This window comes from Varroa destructor, unplaced genomic scaffold (assembly GCF_002443255.2).
Source record: "Varroa destructor unplaced genomic scaffold, Vdes_3.0 BEIS01000005.1, whole genome shotgun sequence".
NCBI lineage: Eukaryota > Metazoa > Arthropoda > Arachnida > Mesostigmata > Varroidae > Varroa > Varroa destructor.
Genome location: NW_019211458.1, coordinates 14,475,572 through 14,492,694, shown reverse-complemented (window position 1 = coordinate 14,492,694; position 17,123 = coordinate 14,475,572). Strand labels below are relative to the sequence as shown.

Below are 17,123 nucleotides of genomic sequence, written 5' to 3'. Positions count from 1 at the left end.
AGCAGTATTTCCTATAGTAAGTTATAAATTTACTCTGTCCGGTGCAGTCAATCGCGCACCTGTTGCGGCTTAAATTAATCATATCCAAAGACCAATTTATATTTTCTGCGAAATTAAAATACTATTCTGCTAACTACACTGTTAGCTATGTTCAGTTACATGTTGATAGCTTGCGCTTTGACCACAATGACACTGATATGGCCAACGGTAGCACAAAACGCTAGGCTTGGCATCTGCTCGTAGTCTTGGCTAAGAGCAAAGTCATCACCAGCTATTACGATCCAATTTTCACGGGGGTACTGGTCTTTAAGGTACTTCCTGATATGCTCAACCATTCGACCGCTGTCGCCGCAAGCATGCTCAATGCACATCCGAATGTGGTCTGAATCATTCTGAGGACTTTGTAGCTTGTTTCGCACAATGGAAAGGATCGCTGGTCCCCCAGTGTATTTGTCCAGCGGCGAGCCACGAAGAATAAGCACTTTCAGGTTATCGTGCAACTTTCTGTGGTACATCACGTCTCGATTTTTTCGACCTTCCGTACTAACCTCGTATTTGTCACCGCACAGAACGGTCCAATTCCACTTTGAATAATTGTGTGAAACTACTTGGGTGATCTGCTTGGCCATCTCTTGCATTGACATATTTTTGCCCATGTTATCCATAATGATGCGTTCCACGTATTCCGAAACAAAGCCTAGATTGTTGATTTCCTCCATGATGCCAAAACTTTTGGATAGAAAACTGAAAAGAGATAAAGGCAAGGTCTTGGCTAATCTAAAGGTGCTTCTAACACAGTCGTGCGGTACGACTTAGCAACTTACTGCCAATTTGTCACACGTATAGTTGTTCGTCTCGTTATCGCTTACTATTTGAATGATCTTCAAATCGCATGAGACATAACCTTAACTCAGAAATCAGAAGGCTATTGGCGGCGATGACGTAGATAAGCACATGGCTTTGTGGTCAACTGTGCTCTTCAGGCTCAAAAGGAGCGCCACTGGAGTATTCTTCTACATGTGAAGACGCATGGTACAGTAGCGTTGAGTACGTTTAGTATTAAAATAAATGATTTGAGTTTTAGATCCAGTGCTGCCGCTAGGCACTAAGCAGACAGCAAATAACGCTTAGTAATAGTCGAAAACTGTCTTTAGCGCCTTCATTTCTAGACTGAAAGTCCTTAGATGAACCTCAAAAGGCTAACGCAATGAGGTTCCGTTATCAAGTATCACTACCTTCACCGGATCCATTGTGACTACGTAGAAATGTCATTAATTCGCAAGCACTTAACGATGAAGCCTCTTAATCTTGGCTACGTAATGTCTACCTGTGTCGTTGAGAAACAGATCTGTTTACTAGCTGTACGAAGCGCCGTTACTAATTTCAGAACTGACAGCACGATTTAGTTTATTGGACACAGAACGAAAAAATAAACGAAATAGATCCAGCACTTTCCAGCAGATTCTAGCTGAATGGTAGTGAAAAACACTGCCTAGAAGCGTTGTGGATGGCAAATCGATGCCATACGTCAGTACGCTGTACCCAAATCGCATCAAGTTCTCTGCCAGGCACTTAGCTACTCAAATCATTGACATAATAGGAGACACCAAATGCAGCAAATCTGCTGCCCCACTGCTAGTTCACTTCTCGTAATGGCTTCGCATATTCATCTCAGTTTTTACATTGTTTGTCGTGCTTAACGATTACCATTGTCTTAGAGAGATTGTATTAACTGGCAAATAAACCTCAGTAATCGATCACAGATGAAACGCCGTTTCGTCCAGAATTATAGCAGAAGGACTATGCAAAATCCGCTTTATTGTAAGTTAAAGCCCTGCAAGAATCTGTGTAGTTTAAGTTTTGAATATGTGAACCGGACAGAACTGAAACTATGCTAGCCATAATTTTGCAATTACATTCAACTTATACGAAGTTGTAATTAGGCAAAAACATTCATTTGATCTTGAATTTACTAGCTGACATAACTAGTTGCTGCTATTCGGAAGATATTTGAAAGATAGCTCTATGCTAATACCGGAGAACTGTTATTGGAGTCTTATAAACAACAACCGTACTATGAATCGTCACCCCTATAATGAGAAAAAAAGGATTGATTTCCTTGTCTGTTTCAACAAGTACAAATCGTACGTTCAGCAAAAACAGTATTTAAACATCCTTAAACGAAGTCTTCAGTTTTTGTTTAAACGAGCATTAGAAATAATATTGTAAAATTAACGTTGATTTCAACGTGAGTAAATATTTTATAGACGCTTTCTATTTGGCATTTAATTTTTTAAATCACAACAAATATGGACTGATTACAATAAATATGAACTTTTTTGAACTATTTTGGAAGAGTACTCATTTCAATACGAAGAGACCTTAAAATAACTTGAGATTTTTGTTTACGAGGAATCTACGGTTCAAGAGATTAAAATTGGTAATCTTTCCATGCCGGAAAGCGTTTTGACTTTGAACACATAGAAGGTAACAACTCATAAAAAGCGAACTCAATTCAAGAATTTAGTTGTCCTTAATATTGACTATTCTTTCAAACTGCGCTCCATACATTTGTCTTCACTTATACGAATTCATAGATTTAGTTCACCTTAATAATGGTATACTAAAAATTGAAATTTTGAGCCTTTACAACAATGATGCTTATATGCCCAACGGTTGCACAGAATGCAAGACAGGGCATCTGTTCATAGTCTTGACTGAGCGCAAAGTCATCGCCAGCAATAACGATCCAATTCTCACACGGATAAGCTGCCTTGAGATGTTTTCTTATAAGTTCCGTCATTCGACCACAATCCCCAGCTGAATACTCGACGGCGGCTTTAATCGCGTCGGTATCGCTTTTGCCCAGCTTATTTCGTACCACGCAAATATTCGCTGGCCCTCCTATGTACCTCTCCAATGGCGAACCTCGAAGCACCATTACCTTCACCCCTTCAATTGTCTTACACAGCATAATGTCCCGCATTTTTCGACCGTCAGTGCTGACGTCATATTGATCGCCGCATAAAACAGTCCAGTTCCATTTGGGATGGTGCTTCGCCATTAATTCAGTTAAGACTCTCGACATCTCCTTAAAATCAACGTGTCTTCCGTTGCAGTCTTTAACAATGTTCAATAAGCTAGTGTACAATGCTTCACCAAGCTCATTGAGATCAGTCATCCTGAAACCGGCGCTATCCGTGTATAAGAAGTGCTGTTAACAGAAATGGCGTCTTTAGACCTACGTAACGTTCGAATTTCAGTTTGTTCAACTCAACCTCGTTGTCTACGACCAATTGATATATTATAGAAATGCAACATCACTAAACGAATCAATATTGAGCGTTGAAAGTATTCGGTTTATCGGTTGCAAAAGAACGACTCGGGCACCGGGTAGATGAATGGTTTCAGGATCAGCAAAATTCTGCTATTGAAGGTAGCGCGTATGCTCCGCCTCGGCTATCCTAGCATAAATCTTTTTAAGGGACACTTGAGGACTATGTGATGGATGCTGGTGTAGATCCAGCATTGATGATTACATGCAAGCATTATAAAACGATGATTCTCGCAGTGAGCTCAAATTATTACGATTTTTTGCTATGCATAAAGTATTCACATACTGAAAATACGTAATTTTTAAAAATTTTCCAAAGATTCATTAGTGATAGGAGAGAAATGATTTACTTGTACAGTAGTAAACAATCCTTATATCAAAGGAGATAATTTATTCAATCAGAGTTTTTACATCATAGTCTGCAATCATTGATGTAACAGAGCTACCACCCTAAAATGTCTAAACATGCTAAAAACATGCTATTTTTCTTAACTATTTGCAGCATTTCAACGCACACATATATATGAGCTACTTTTGGGCTTGTAAAACAACTGCATTCACTATATACGCCCCTGGGGCAGCCTTAGGAGTGGTTCCCCTTTTCAAGTAAATTGTTGGAGAAGAATTTCGGCCTTTCTTTAGGCATTTCGATAATGCGCTTGCTTTTATCCTCTGCCCTAATTTCCTCGCCTTTGTACTTCACCACAACATCCTGTTCGATCGGGTTCCAACTGAAAGAGTCTACTATAGCCTTTTGTATAGCTTCTGCCTCAATCCGAATCTTCATATAGCAATTGCCACAAAGTGTATGAGCCTCGTGCATGTGGCCACACTCAACGCAACATTTTAGATCTCGACGGAGTTTATGCTGAAATACAGAGAGGAAACCGGAATGAGCAATAGCCGAATAGATAATGACAGCGCATAGTGGGCATCCTGAACAGAAAAGCCGTTTTCGATAATATCCTGAGATAAATATAATCAAGCATTTATTAGGGTCAAACTATAATTGCGTTTTTTTTAAATCATTAACCAGTTAACTTATTACTGGTATTATATCGCGAATATCAACTATTTCTATGGTATGCTAAGGTCAGTGAAAAATTAGTTGATGACCAAACGTTAATACTTTGACACTAGTCGCCTGCAAAGACTCCAAAGATGCTATAATTTGCAAATAAAACTGTATAATATACGTCTAGACGTTATAGTTTATGTCTAGAATTAATATATTAGCAAACAGTACGAGATGGTAAACAAGAATTGATTTCTGCAAAACCGTAACTCTATACTACTATAGCTAAGTGTATGTGTGCTTTATAGACTACTATAGCAGATTTAAGATCCGTTAGTAATGGGATAGGAGAACGATCATTACAAAGCAATTTGCTTCGCCTATTATTTATCATACAACATACCGCAAACTGGGGCATGCCAATTCTTCTCCACATGCGACGCTCCACCGATCTGCGGTTTCTTTGCACGGCTAAAAGGATGCCCTCCCGCATGTCTTCCAGCACGCTCTTCGCGGGAGCGGCTCTCAGGTCGTCGCTACGGGCTGTACATGACATGCCAGCCAAAGCAGGCTGAATTGACGGATCCTGCAAGAGATGATGCGCTTTCTGAAAAAAATAATTTGCGGACACAATGTTATCACATCGCGATAATGAATCACGCTCACTTTTTTCCCTTATAAATTGAATTGGTTAAAAGTATATATTCTCTTAGGAATTTATATTTTATTAAGTCTCTTTCAAACATATTCACTCCAAAACTAATATTGTTCTGTATTCGGGTTGTATTCGGTAAGTTGTCCAGTGGTTAATCAAAAAGGCAATGCCAAAGTGTAACGAAATGTTTATGAATTTATTACATTTTATGTTACTTTTTCGAAGAAGATTAAATAGTCATTCTTTATTCTGTTATTCAAATAATCATGCTCAAGATCTCTTGATTGTATAGTACATTGAAAATGGATGATATATTAGATATTATTATACCATGGCTGGCTGAAAAATAAAATATAAAACGCATGAATTTACAAAAAGAAGTGAAAATAAACACAACAGATGCTACACACATCATATGCAATGCCATTGCTACTGTAATGAGCGCGACATGAGCTTTTGAATTCAGATAAAAAAAAAAATAAGTATTGGTTGAAAATACCTGAACAGTCTAAACCGGACGAAAAATGCCAGTGCCATAAAAAAGAATCTGAGATTTTTTCTCTAAAATAAGAAAACCATGTTATGATATCGAAAACGGTAGTTCATGGAACATAATAGGCATTCATTGGTTTTTATTTGCATCCAAAGCTTGTCTTACAAATGACACGCGCAACCATCGTGTTGTATTCTACCACAAGCCCGAAAAATAAGTCACGTTATGACGCAACTTATTATCCATTTCTTGTTTTTGGTCCTAAATAGTACTATGGAGAAGATGTTTACAAATGTCACGAGTTTTTTGTATCATTTAATACGATGCTGCCTTAGCTACACTCGATTGTACTTATATATTCACCATATGATATATAGTAGCATTATTTTATTATAAATTTTGGTGGCTGGATAATCACATATGGGATGACTTGTGCAGAAAATATTTCAGCTGTACTGGACGCTTACTATCCATATAAAAAAGTTGTCATTTGCTTCGGTTCAATCGCCCAGTAATTTTTATTAGGCTCTGGTTGATCTAATATGGTTAAGGGTGAACCGATTTGCAAAATCCAGCGATTTTCATCATAAACTCAGCTTCATAACAGACGTAAAATTTTACCATCGGCGCTTTGAAACGCCATACTACTGTTTTTTTATGCGGTATCATTTTTTAACCAGGCAGTAAATATCTAACCAATCGCTTTTTCAATTTAGGTAAATAACGTAGAATGCGGCGACCTTCTTTGCCGTGTATACTCTACATAAAGGCAGATTTATAAATCAACGAGACTTGGCTTTCAAGCCTACGCTGCTGACGTACTAACCTGCATAAGTCTTCTGACTATCCTTTGAATGGGATTCATATTTGTTACCATCTAATATAAACCCAGCTCATGTATCACTTCTTGCTCAAATAGAGCGCCAATAGTATTTATGCTACCACTAGAGCCACTCGTCAAAAGCTTGCTCGAGCAAAATAACACGGTCATTTCCGTTAATTTACGGTCCGACTTTAACGCGCGGAATAGCACGACTTTCTGGCTTGCTCCGATCGAATTGAACAACTATGGTCACACGTACTTGCGCACCAATGTTTACGAGTGTCTTTTCTCTAAATATCCAGTTATTCAATGTCCAATTTACTCAAACTATACAGCCTTGATACATCGTAATTTTTTTATTACGACATTGTCTTCAAAGAAAACAGGATCAACATATGTTGTTCATTTATGCAGTGGATCAACTTACGCTTATACTGTATTCCTTGGAAAGTGCAATCAATTGAATATCGATCACTGATATTGCTTCTTATATTTCATTCACGGTTTGCTGTTTCCACCATTAACAATTTCTGAGTGCTTGCTGTACATTGACAAGTGTGTAAATATTTGTTGTTTGTGTAAATAATTGAATACCCGTTTAACGTAGTATGATGCAAATTTTACTTCGCATCAAGCAAGCATACTCACAGCAGGGTCGTTTTATAAGATTTGGAACTCCTTTTGGACTTTTTATGATTGGTGGATTACTTGGATTAAAAGAGTTTACTTCACTAAGATATGAGGTATCCTCAACAAAGAAACTCACAAAAGAAGAATGGGCTAAATACGGTAAGCAACTTTTGCGAAGTTAGTTACAACACATCTGGTAGAGCTGTAATACTGGTTATTGTTAGCATGTGGCATGTAATCGCGTCTAGTGAACGATTTGTTTACGGGGAACTCGAGAAGAGTTGCATTATAATACGTTGTTCTTTTTTTGCGCCAGAACGCCTGCCAAATCTGATGAGGTGCGAAAATAACAAAGGCAGATGTCTTGCAGTTTTACTTACTTGTTGCGGTTACGCTTTTTGAAAGTAGGTTTTATACTTTTCAACCTACGAGTATATGACACAGGTTACAGGAAAGGTTACAAGCGATTCCTTATTATTGACATTAAAAATTTATGAACTAGTTGAGCTATCGATAACCTGCCAATACGTGTGACAGAACAGCTGTCCCAGCGTTTTGGAAACTTATGGATAGACCTACAGAGTGTTTCCATATCTCATGCGTTTCTCTACTTATGGATATAATTGATCAAATAACTAGATCACATACCTTTGATTACCGTAACAACTGTCCATCAATCCATTGAGAAACCCGAGTAAGCTATACTCATTTTCTGCAAGTATTTTAAACAGCAGACACTCCTGGTATCCATTGCAAATACTATCAACATCTTACCTCGCAATCTACTTGACAATGCCACCGAACTTGATTTTTCTTCAGGGTGACGCCATTATCCCACCTGGACGCTTTCCGGTTGGCGGTAAAGATCAATACATGCTTCGTTTATTGAGACCGTATGTTTCAGGTGGATTTTTCGTTGGCTGAAGTTCCACAAAATGCATATGGAATATACGCATTTGCAACTGGAGTCAATTTATGAGGAACCTATTTTTTTTACTCAGTTTCTGCATTTTCAGTACTTTGGTTATAATTCTGTAACTCGCTACATGTGGAATGTCAGTTTGGCTGACAGAGCCCTTAGGTCCAAAACCCTGTCTTCGTGAAACGCCTCCAAATTGCGACAATGTATTCTGCTCTTTTGTGTTCCAACATCGAATCGCCTCTTCGATGATCTTCAACATTGCAATCTGTGTTTCTAAAACGTTTGCATCATTTCGCTTAAGGTCTAATTACCTAATGTCTTCACCAATCTTCGATGAATTTCCGCAGCACTGTGTCTTCGAAGAAAAAAACTTGCTTATTGAGCATTGATTTTCGAGGCCAAAACGCTACTTCTGTCAATTAATTCTTTCTCAAATAAACAGAACTGATTTTCACTCATAAGTCTCTAGGATGGAGTATTTACGAACCAAATTTCATCGTCTGCCGGATTCGCTTGTAACAGCCTAATATACATAGGAAGATTGATGTGTGTGACACAGTTAATATCTTTTCGCGCTTTATAGAATTTTGTTGAATAATAAAGAAGCTCATTTTCTGTCGCCGTTTCACGTGTCTCCAGGCTATTTTTTCCCGAAGCAAACTAAAAGCAACTTACTTTCTATAAGAATAACTACACTGAGCTTTATTAGACAACCAGGATGAGATGGCTACATCAGCTCTAATATATATAAAAACTGAGTCTTCTACGCTAATTCTTCCGAGAAATAAAAGAACTAAATGGCTTCAGAGTACAATGGACTCAGTGAGACTGCGTATATATGTCAACTTAAACTTGAAAACACTCGTTGTACCAGATATCGGTGGTATCAGCATTGTGTGATATGTTTGGGCAAAACAGTATATTAATATTCGGGCACCACGTCGCGGATAGTCAGGAAGGATTGTGGTCAATCAAAATTTACCATATAAAATAAGAAAATGAGACATAAGCATGATAATTACATAGTCTTCATCTATTAAACTAAGTACAACTCGTGAAAATGCCGTAACTTGAGAAGGCCGTTGCAACATGGCTCTACATTGTGCAGTAGAATTTCAAGTGGATTTGTGACGGTCGGACCATAGTTTTTGCTTTGCTTAAATTGGCAGTAAATGATCACAAAGAATCGCTTCTTCTACCTATAATCATAACCTTTCCTATGAAGAAAAGCATTTTCCTTTAACTTTGTTTGATTGGTAACTTATTCGCATAAAATTCTTAGCGGCCCATATAGCCGCACCTTCTGTGGAACAGTGTTTTTTTCCCTCTTATGGCGTCCGTTTTTCAACGATAACGTTAAGCAAATTTTGGCCTTATAGCTCTACCTTTTCTATATATATTTACATAAAGAATGTTATTCTTGATTCCATTCAGGTTTAAAGAAGAAAGACGAAGGGGAAACAAACATCGACATCATTTATGAAACAGATATAAAAAAAATGGACACGGATTCTTGGGAGAATGTTCGCGGGCCGAGACCATGGGAAAATGATGGGACGTTTATGGAAAAAATGAAAGAAAAAGCTCGAAAGGACAGAGAGCTGCAGAAGGCGCGAAGACAGCAACTACAGTCAGGAGCATAAAACATCATAAAATTGAGTGAATATGATGAACCTTTTGTTTAATGTACATAGAATTTTAAAGTCAATTAGAGTATACTTATAAAATATAGGAAAAAGACTAAGAAAGTAGAATAAAGTTGTAGTGCGTTATTTTTATGAAAAATTTGTTTTTTCATTGTTTTTGATCGAACCTTGAACTTAGCTATGAAATGCAAGAATAAACAATTTTTTACCATCATGAAAGATGATGAAAGAAATTCTTGTAGTTTAATTTTATATGACACTCAATAAATAAATATAAAAATCTTTAGATACAGAAAGTGAAACCACAAGCGACGTTTGAGCAAAATACTGGAAAGCAACGCAAAGTTTGTTCTTTAAGCACTGTGCATCACCGTTGTCTGCCTCCAGATTGATGCAACCAATGTTAGGGAATAAGTAATAATCAATATCTTTATCCTTATCAATTGCTGGTGCAGAAATGTCATGGGTTACGGGCAGTGGATGCACCTACACCTATCACATATAGATTCCTTATGCCATAACAAATATTTGTGTTAATATTTGCTTTATATAGATTAAAGTGATGATCTTGGAAAAGTGTGAAAATAATTAAATGGACAAAAGAAGAAGGAAAAACGGATCCTTCTTTGAATCGACATGACAAGTTTATATTTTGAAGGAGTTCAGATAGCGAGTTATAAATAAGGAGGAGTTAGTAATCGGAGCCATGCCTTTGCAATGTATGCCCATAATTTTAATTTTTCATCTTGCTATTTATTCTAGGTACTACGAGGGTACGGGAAAAAAATCATATATCTCGGATTAATACATTAATGAATGGCCTTTCTCATCTGCTTTCAAAATTTAAGGTGAAGTATCTGGGAAACAAGATAGATTGTGTTAATATCAAAAATAACCAAGGCCTACCTAGGTGTATTGAATACTGTACGTAGAGTGCCATTTTGCTGAATCTGTGGCCACCCAATAGAAGTATTATGTCCTGCGGCTCAAATCATAAAGCAAATAGATATTGTAGGGTGCGTTATATATTAGGATGCTGAAGGAATCTATAGATGGAGACAAACGTACCTTATTCCAAATAATTGTCACTCTTTTTAGTGAGAGTTGATCGGAACCATTCCATCAGTGTATTCAAGGGGTTCACCTAATAATCTTAACAAAGATTCCTATTTCATTTAAGTAATGAAGATCAGGAATATGGACGGTCAATTGAGAAGCCCTAAATAATACTTCTACTGGCCTAAGCATATTAAGAAATAGCAAATTGATGTGTAGGTTTTAACCAGTGATTATATAAAGAAGTTGATTTTTTTTAATATCTAAAGTGGTCATTTATCCCTGTGAGTGTACTGCGGTCGTCCGCAAATACTCGAGTGTACTATAATAATAATAATAAGAGAGCGTTATCAGCAGGAAGGGAAAAGGGTAAAGACATATTGAAAAAGGAATGTTGCAGACAAAGATCATATTTAAGAGATGCTGTAAGCACCTCTGAAAAGTTAATCTGAAGAAATTTATCTGACAAACAGCTACGGAACTCTTCGCAGAATTTCTCAATAGTCTTATATGAAAAAAAAGCATTTCGTGTTCGCATCAGTGGAAAGCCTTCTTATAAAGAACATCAAGAAATACATGGACCACCACATTGCCGCTCTATAAAAAAGCCATTACGCAAGACCCGCAAGTTTAGCTTGGTTGAGTAACCCAAGCTAAAGCTGCGCTGGTGAGGTGAGATGAGGCAGAAAGTGTGTAAACGGGAAAGTGTCTAAAATCACGAAATAGCTAGCGTTCTAAATGAATGAAATTGCGAACGTCAAATAGTGAATGTTAAGTTTAAGTATTTTAGCTGGACAGATAGAGTAAAGTCTATTGAACCGATTTGGAGGGTTTAAGTAACTGAAAAATGCTGGTATTAGAATAGAAGGGGAAAAGAACAGTTGCAGCTAATAGAAACGTTCTGGCGTCAATAGTTAGAACATTCATTAGTATAAAATGAGAAATGGTTAATTTTGGTGGCAACAATAGAAGAATATTCGGCAAAGTATCTTGAAATATTAGCAGAACCAGTGTATCCACTATCCCATCATTGATACAAGGAGTTTTGTCTTATTTGTCCTGTAAGCATCGATAAGGAGCCAGGTTTTGGCATGACAGTCACTAGCAGCTTCAAATCGAATATAGGCTTTCCTAGATTCGTTCGGTGCACGACTAACTGACTTATATTATCGAATTTTATTTAGAGATTTCTAATTTGAAAATAATCTTCGACGAGATAATCACTTTCCCAAACGTGATCAAGACAGGTCTCAGAGGTAGGGCAAGTAACAAGATCAAAAAAGCGTCGTCTGGTTCGATAAGTAGTGAGGAAATTCAAGTTAAGTCGAATAGGAGTATACGACACTTTCTTGCAGGAAATTTTTCAAAGTTTTCAAGTAATGAAACAAGTGCGTTAGCATTGTCTTTGTGATTTGCGGACAGTACAAGCAACGTTTGACCGGCAACCGGGTTATTCGCAATTTCGTTTCTACGTCAGAATTTTGTGCAATAACGAACTGCATTAAACTCGTCATTATCTTGTCAAACTAATCCACTTTGCGGCACTGAAATGTCGGACAAAAAGCAGCTCCAAACTGATGGCTGATGGCAGTTAACTAGAATGAGAAAAATAATCTAAATCTACAGTCAGCACCGAACCTCTCGGTATCTAAATGAAGAAAAACTGAGGGCTGGAAAATTATTGAAAATATTCTGACATTATGTTAAGCAGAAGGTCCAATATTGTTTTAAAGTTGAAGTCATTACACTTATTAAGCTTTAAGACAAACAATAATCTCTTGAATATGGAGAATTGTTTTAGATTTTTCATCATAATTACGACACCAAGGTTGGACTCGAACGCCTCAATAAACAGAACAATAGTAAACATTAAACCTAGAAATGCTAATATCTAGTTGTAAGTTGGCTTTGTTGATAACATCAACAGCCAACATGAATTCAGAGAAATCTTTTTTCCGCGTCTTTCTCATTTCAAATAACAGCCTATGATAGTCTAAAAAAAACAGGACCCCTAACGAGTAGCTTACTTTTGCACAGGAATCAATAATCGTATAGAACTGATTCCAATGTAACTGAAGTAAAATATAATAGAGGTAACCTCAACGTCCTTTTATTCTTTGAGGCGATTTCCCTTTCAAATGTAGGCACATTCATGTTTGGGAATCTATCATACTATATTGTATATAGATAGTTTATGGCGATCCTGGAAAAGATCGACGCAGTATAAGTGTCACAAATGACAAAAGTCATTTCAACTAAATTTATTACAATAATAATAACAATGATATTAGTAGTATGATCGTCATCATTATCATTGCTTAAATATATTATTTTCACTTCTTTATTTCTCTGAATCATCTTCGAAAAGACACGAATATTAGTGCATTTACAAGGCAAGTGCATATTCTTAAAGCATCATGTAAGATGTTGTTACAGAATATATTTTAGCACTTTATAGGCAATATTTGTATAATAGATAACGCCCTGATAGTAGCAAAAGCACTCGAACCTTTTCTTCCACGACTCACACCTTAGATCCACGAGGATTAAACACCTAAATGTTGCTCATTTCTTATTCTTGAAATAGGAAAAATAAATTCGGATGTGTTCGAAGTTAATTCATAGCTCTCTATCTTTAATAACCAAATAGCTTAAATCATAAAATGATTGCGTAATTAACGACGCTTTCTTAAGAGCAATTTTATAACTGAAACACTGTAGGTGAGAAAAAATTAAGTAACCAACATTTAGAATATACAAATGCATTGCATACAGAAAAGAAGGTACAAAAAGTTTAAGTCTTCTTTCTTAGTTTGATGCCCTCGACAAGCTTACAAGAAAAAATTATAGACAAACTCATAAGTACTTCAAAAATCGGCTAAAGAGACGGCGAGTGTAGAACTTCCCTAAGTTATACACATATTGCTACCGCAGACATTACAAAAGTAAGATTTTTCAAATTTGCTCTAAGATAAAATCTAATAGCAACCTTAGTTTAGTCAGTTCTATTACTGTGCTTCATGTGGAGAAAAAAGTTTCGATTTTCTTAATTTAGGAGAAACTCAACCTGAATATGCCATAAAAGTTTCAGACGTCCTGCTGAATTTTACCTTGAAACTATCTATCATTGAACAGTGTTTTTCAAGGCGCTGAACACTATTTTAGACCCCTTAATCATCAAATTGTTCAGTGCTTCTAAGAATCTTCATATGCGTATATATAATAAGATTCTCAGTATCATATTACCCTTTGTAGATAAATCCAATCTAAGTAAAATGTGCGTATAGAATCAAATAAACATCCACAGCAGCCTTGTAGTTGCTACCATAAATAATTGAGCCCTTATTTTATATAAGATGTATATGTTCTGTCGATATTACGATCAGCGATCAGCTATCCCATTGAAATCACCGCGACCGTGACCACACTAACTACGGCTACGCGCGTCAAAGAATTTAAAATTGCTTAGTTTATTCAACGAAATTGAACGAATGTCGGATATCACCCAGCGATGAACATCTAACATTTATGTACTCGGCATTGCTTTGAAATTAGCCGCGTCGGCCCTCCCTCGGATGACCCTTTCACGGGTGGCGCCACCGTTGCCAAAACACAAGAAAGAGAAAACATTAGGAACAACTACTACCATTACTGTACCGCGCTACAATACTAATATGTCGTTATGCGGCCGTTTCTTTTCTGGTACAGCTGCAATCGTGGCCGTTGCTATCGTTATCTCAACGGCAGTAGTTGACAGTTATCTAGAGAAGTGTATGGATCGATGTTAAGGATAGCACAGCTAAAGCCGCTGTCTGTCAGCCCGTGCGTCCGTCCATCTGTCTGTCTGTCTGCCTGTATGTACGCATGTAGCGATTAGCGAAGAACGACGGGTCGCATTGGCACCGTCACTCAGATGGCCAAAGTGCAGTTTGTTGTGTTGTTGTTAATCATGAGCGACTATAGCTTAATAAAAGCTGTACGGTCACTTGCCAGACAGGACCGATAAATCGCCCTATCCGTGCGCGATGCAAAGCCTTTGAAGTTGAATTTGAGTCAGCCCGCCGGTCGAGATCACGTTCTTTCCCTCGTCTCTGCTATGGTGGAGATGGTGTTGGTTGGAACGTGCCCTTTCCTTTGACGTCACTCCGACAAAGGCAAGCGAACTTGGTTCAGCTCGAGCCTTTTATTGGCAGCCTGTTAAACTGAGCCGGCATTAGCGTAGCACGGAGCAGTACGGGTGCTTCGTGTGTAGAGAATTGACAGAGGACGGCGTAGATGAAAAGCGGGCTCGGAGATTTTATCCGTTCCTCCATATAGTTAAAGAGGAACTGCATCAAATAGCCTCAAAATTGTAAAGTGCAATAACTGCTGCCACGTGAGGCGCTGGAGCGCTAAGATCATCAGAAGAAATCAGTTTGAGTCAAAATTGGCCTGTATATATATTTGTATGTTGTGTTGTGTTTGTGTCCGACTTGAATCATCTCTGTTTACCTTTATATATGCGCTGGTTTACCAGCAGTGTCACTTGTTGCAATCGGCGATATTTCATGTATTTAACAAAGCAAAAATATGCTTAACGTATAACTTTATAGTTGTGACAACTGCACGAAAGAAACTGCATCGGACGTCTGGTCAGGGCCTGCCGATGCACAGGGAGGCCACAGACTAAAATGACTTCAAAAGAATTATATACGAAAGGATGCCGTGTTTGGGTCGAGGACAAGCAAGTGATCTGGCGTGCTGGCCAGCTGATGCGCGACTGGGATGAGAAATCGATAGAGATTGAATTTGAAGATGGCTCGACACAAGTTCTTGCCGTCAAAGCTGTTGGTGATCTACCGTTTTTGCGGAATCCTGACATCCTCGTTGGTGGAAACGATCTTACTGCGTTGTCGTACCTGCACGAGCCTGCTGTACTTCACAATCTCCAGGTTCGATTTTGTAGTAAAAATATCATATACACATACTGTGGAATTGTGCTCGTGGCCATTAATCCTTACGAATCGCTGGACATTTACAATGAAACGGCGATCTGGGCATACCGGGGCGCCAGCATGGGCGACCTCGACCCGCACATTTACGCCATCTCGGAAGAGGCTTACACCAAAATGGAGCGTGAAGGACGAAATCAATCGATTATCGTGTCAGGTGAATCAGGAGCAGGGAAGACTGTGTCAGCCAAGTACGCTATGAGGTTTTTTGCTACGGTTGGGGGCGAGTCGTCGGAATCGCGCATAGAGGCCAAGGTGATTGCTTCTAATCCGATAATGGAAGCTATTGGTAATGCCAAAACGACACGAAATGACAACTCCTCCCGTTTTGGCAAATATATCCAGATCGATTTCAATTCGAAACACATCATTGTCGGTGCGCATATGCGAACTTACCTGCTCGAGAAGTCGCGGGTCGTCTTTCAGGCTGAGGACGAGCGAAACTATCACGTGTTTTACCAGCTGTGCGCAGCTGGAACCAATCTCGATGAATGGAAGCACCTCAGGCTGCGGCCGTGCAAAGAGTTCCGCTATATTAATCAGGGCAAATGCCCTTCTATAAAGGACGTTGACGACCTTGCTCAGTTCAAGTGTTTCGTTGAGTCCCTAAATACGCTGCAATTTAGCAAAGACGACCAAACGTCAATGTTCAAGATAATGGCTAGTATACTCCATTTAGGTAATTTAGCCTTTGTCAAAGGTGACGGGGGATCACGGGTTGATATGGACCAGGCAGGCTTTGTGGCATTTTGTGATCTTTTACAACTCGAGAAGGAAAGACTGAAGGAAGCGCTTTGCGTCATTAAGGTTCAAATAGGCCGGGAAATAGTTATGAAACAGCAAAGGCCACCAGAGGCTTCGATGTCTCGAGACGCTTTAGCCAAACATATGTACGCCACTCTCTTTGACTGGATCGTCGGATCGGTAAACAAGGCACTCATAGGTAAAGAAAAACGCAAACACTTTATTGGCGTACTCGACATCTACGGCTTTGAGACGTTCCAGCGAAATTCGTTCGAGCAGTTCTGCATTAATTATGCCAACGAGAAGCTTCAGCAGCAATTTAATCAGCACGTATTCAAATTAGAACAGGAAGAGTACGCAAGGGAAGCGATACGCTGGAGCTATATCGACTTCTACGACAACCAGCCGTGTATTAACCTGATTGAAACGAAATTGGGAATCCTCGATCTGCTCGACGAGGAGTGTCGCTTGCCGAAAGGATCGGACGAACAGTGGTGCCAAAAGCTGTATATGCAGTGCAAAGGCTTTGAACACTTTAAGAAGCCAAAACTGTCGCAAGAAGAGTTTATTGTGGTGCACTTTGCGGGTGAAGTTGATTACGACTGCCGCGGGTTCAAGGACAAGAACATGGATACTGTAGTAGAGGACCAACTTGACCTACTGGCTTCAGCAAGACTGCCATTTGCAACAGTTCTGTTCAAAAAGCCGGATGCTCCAAAGAACTCGCAGCAACAGCAACTACAGACTTCAGGTACGTTCCCTCACATAGTGTGAATTAAATTACGCCAGTCATTTTATCGATTATGATGGTTAT

The 17,123-nt window shown here is 38.5% G+C and overlaps 3 protein-coding genes across 4 annotated transcripts in view; 2 read left to right on the top strand and 1 right to left on the bottom strand.

Annotated features, from left to right (window-relative positions):
• Window positions 1–3,679: 3,679 nt before the first annotated feature.
• Window positions 3,680–16,096, bottom strand: mRpL32 (mitochondrial ribosomal protein L32). Of its 2 annotated transcripts, none has more exons than XM_022807520.2 (3): window positions 15,962–16,096; window positions 4,753–4,956; window positions 3,680–4,202 (listed from the first exon to the last, which is right to left on the bottom strand). In XM_022807520.2, the coding sequence occupies exons 2-3, from the start codon at window positions 4,903–4,905 to the stop codon at window positions 3,918–3,920; spliced, it is 438 nt and encodes a 145-aa protein (XP_022663255.2). In that variant the 5' UTR covers window positions 4,906–4,956; window positions 15,962–16,096; the 3' UTR covers window positions 3,680–3,917. The 2 variants fall into 2 exon arrangements, with proteins under 2 accessions (XP_022663255.2, XP_086847276.1); XM_086991150.1 differs by lacking the exon at window positions 15,962–16,096 and adding an exon at window positions 6,324–6,505.
• Window positions 6,557–9,657, top strand: l(3)neo43 (cytochrome c oxidase assembly protein COX16 homolog l(3)neo43). Its single transcript, XM_022808301.2, has 2 exons — window positions 6,557–7,109; window positions 9,307–9,657. The coding sequence occupies exons 1-2, from the start codon at window positions 6,929–6,931 to the stop codon at window positions 9,513–9,515; spliced, it is 390 nt and encodes a 129-aa protein (XP_022664036.1). The 5' UTR covers window positions 6,557–6,928; the 3' UTR covers window positions 9,516–9,657.
• didum (dilute class unconventional myosin) overlaps window positions 14,309–17,123 on the top strand; it is a 29,930-nt gene continuing 27,115 nt past the window's right edge. The window contains exon 1 of the mRNA XM_022808287.2: window positions 14,309–17,060. Coding sequence (XP_022664022.1) covers window positions 15,245–17,060 — 1,816 coding nt within the window. The 5' untranslated portion in view covers window positions 14,309–15,244. The remainder of the gene's footprint in view (window positions 17,061–17,123) is intronic.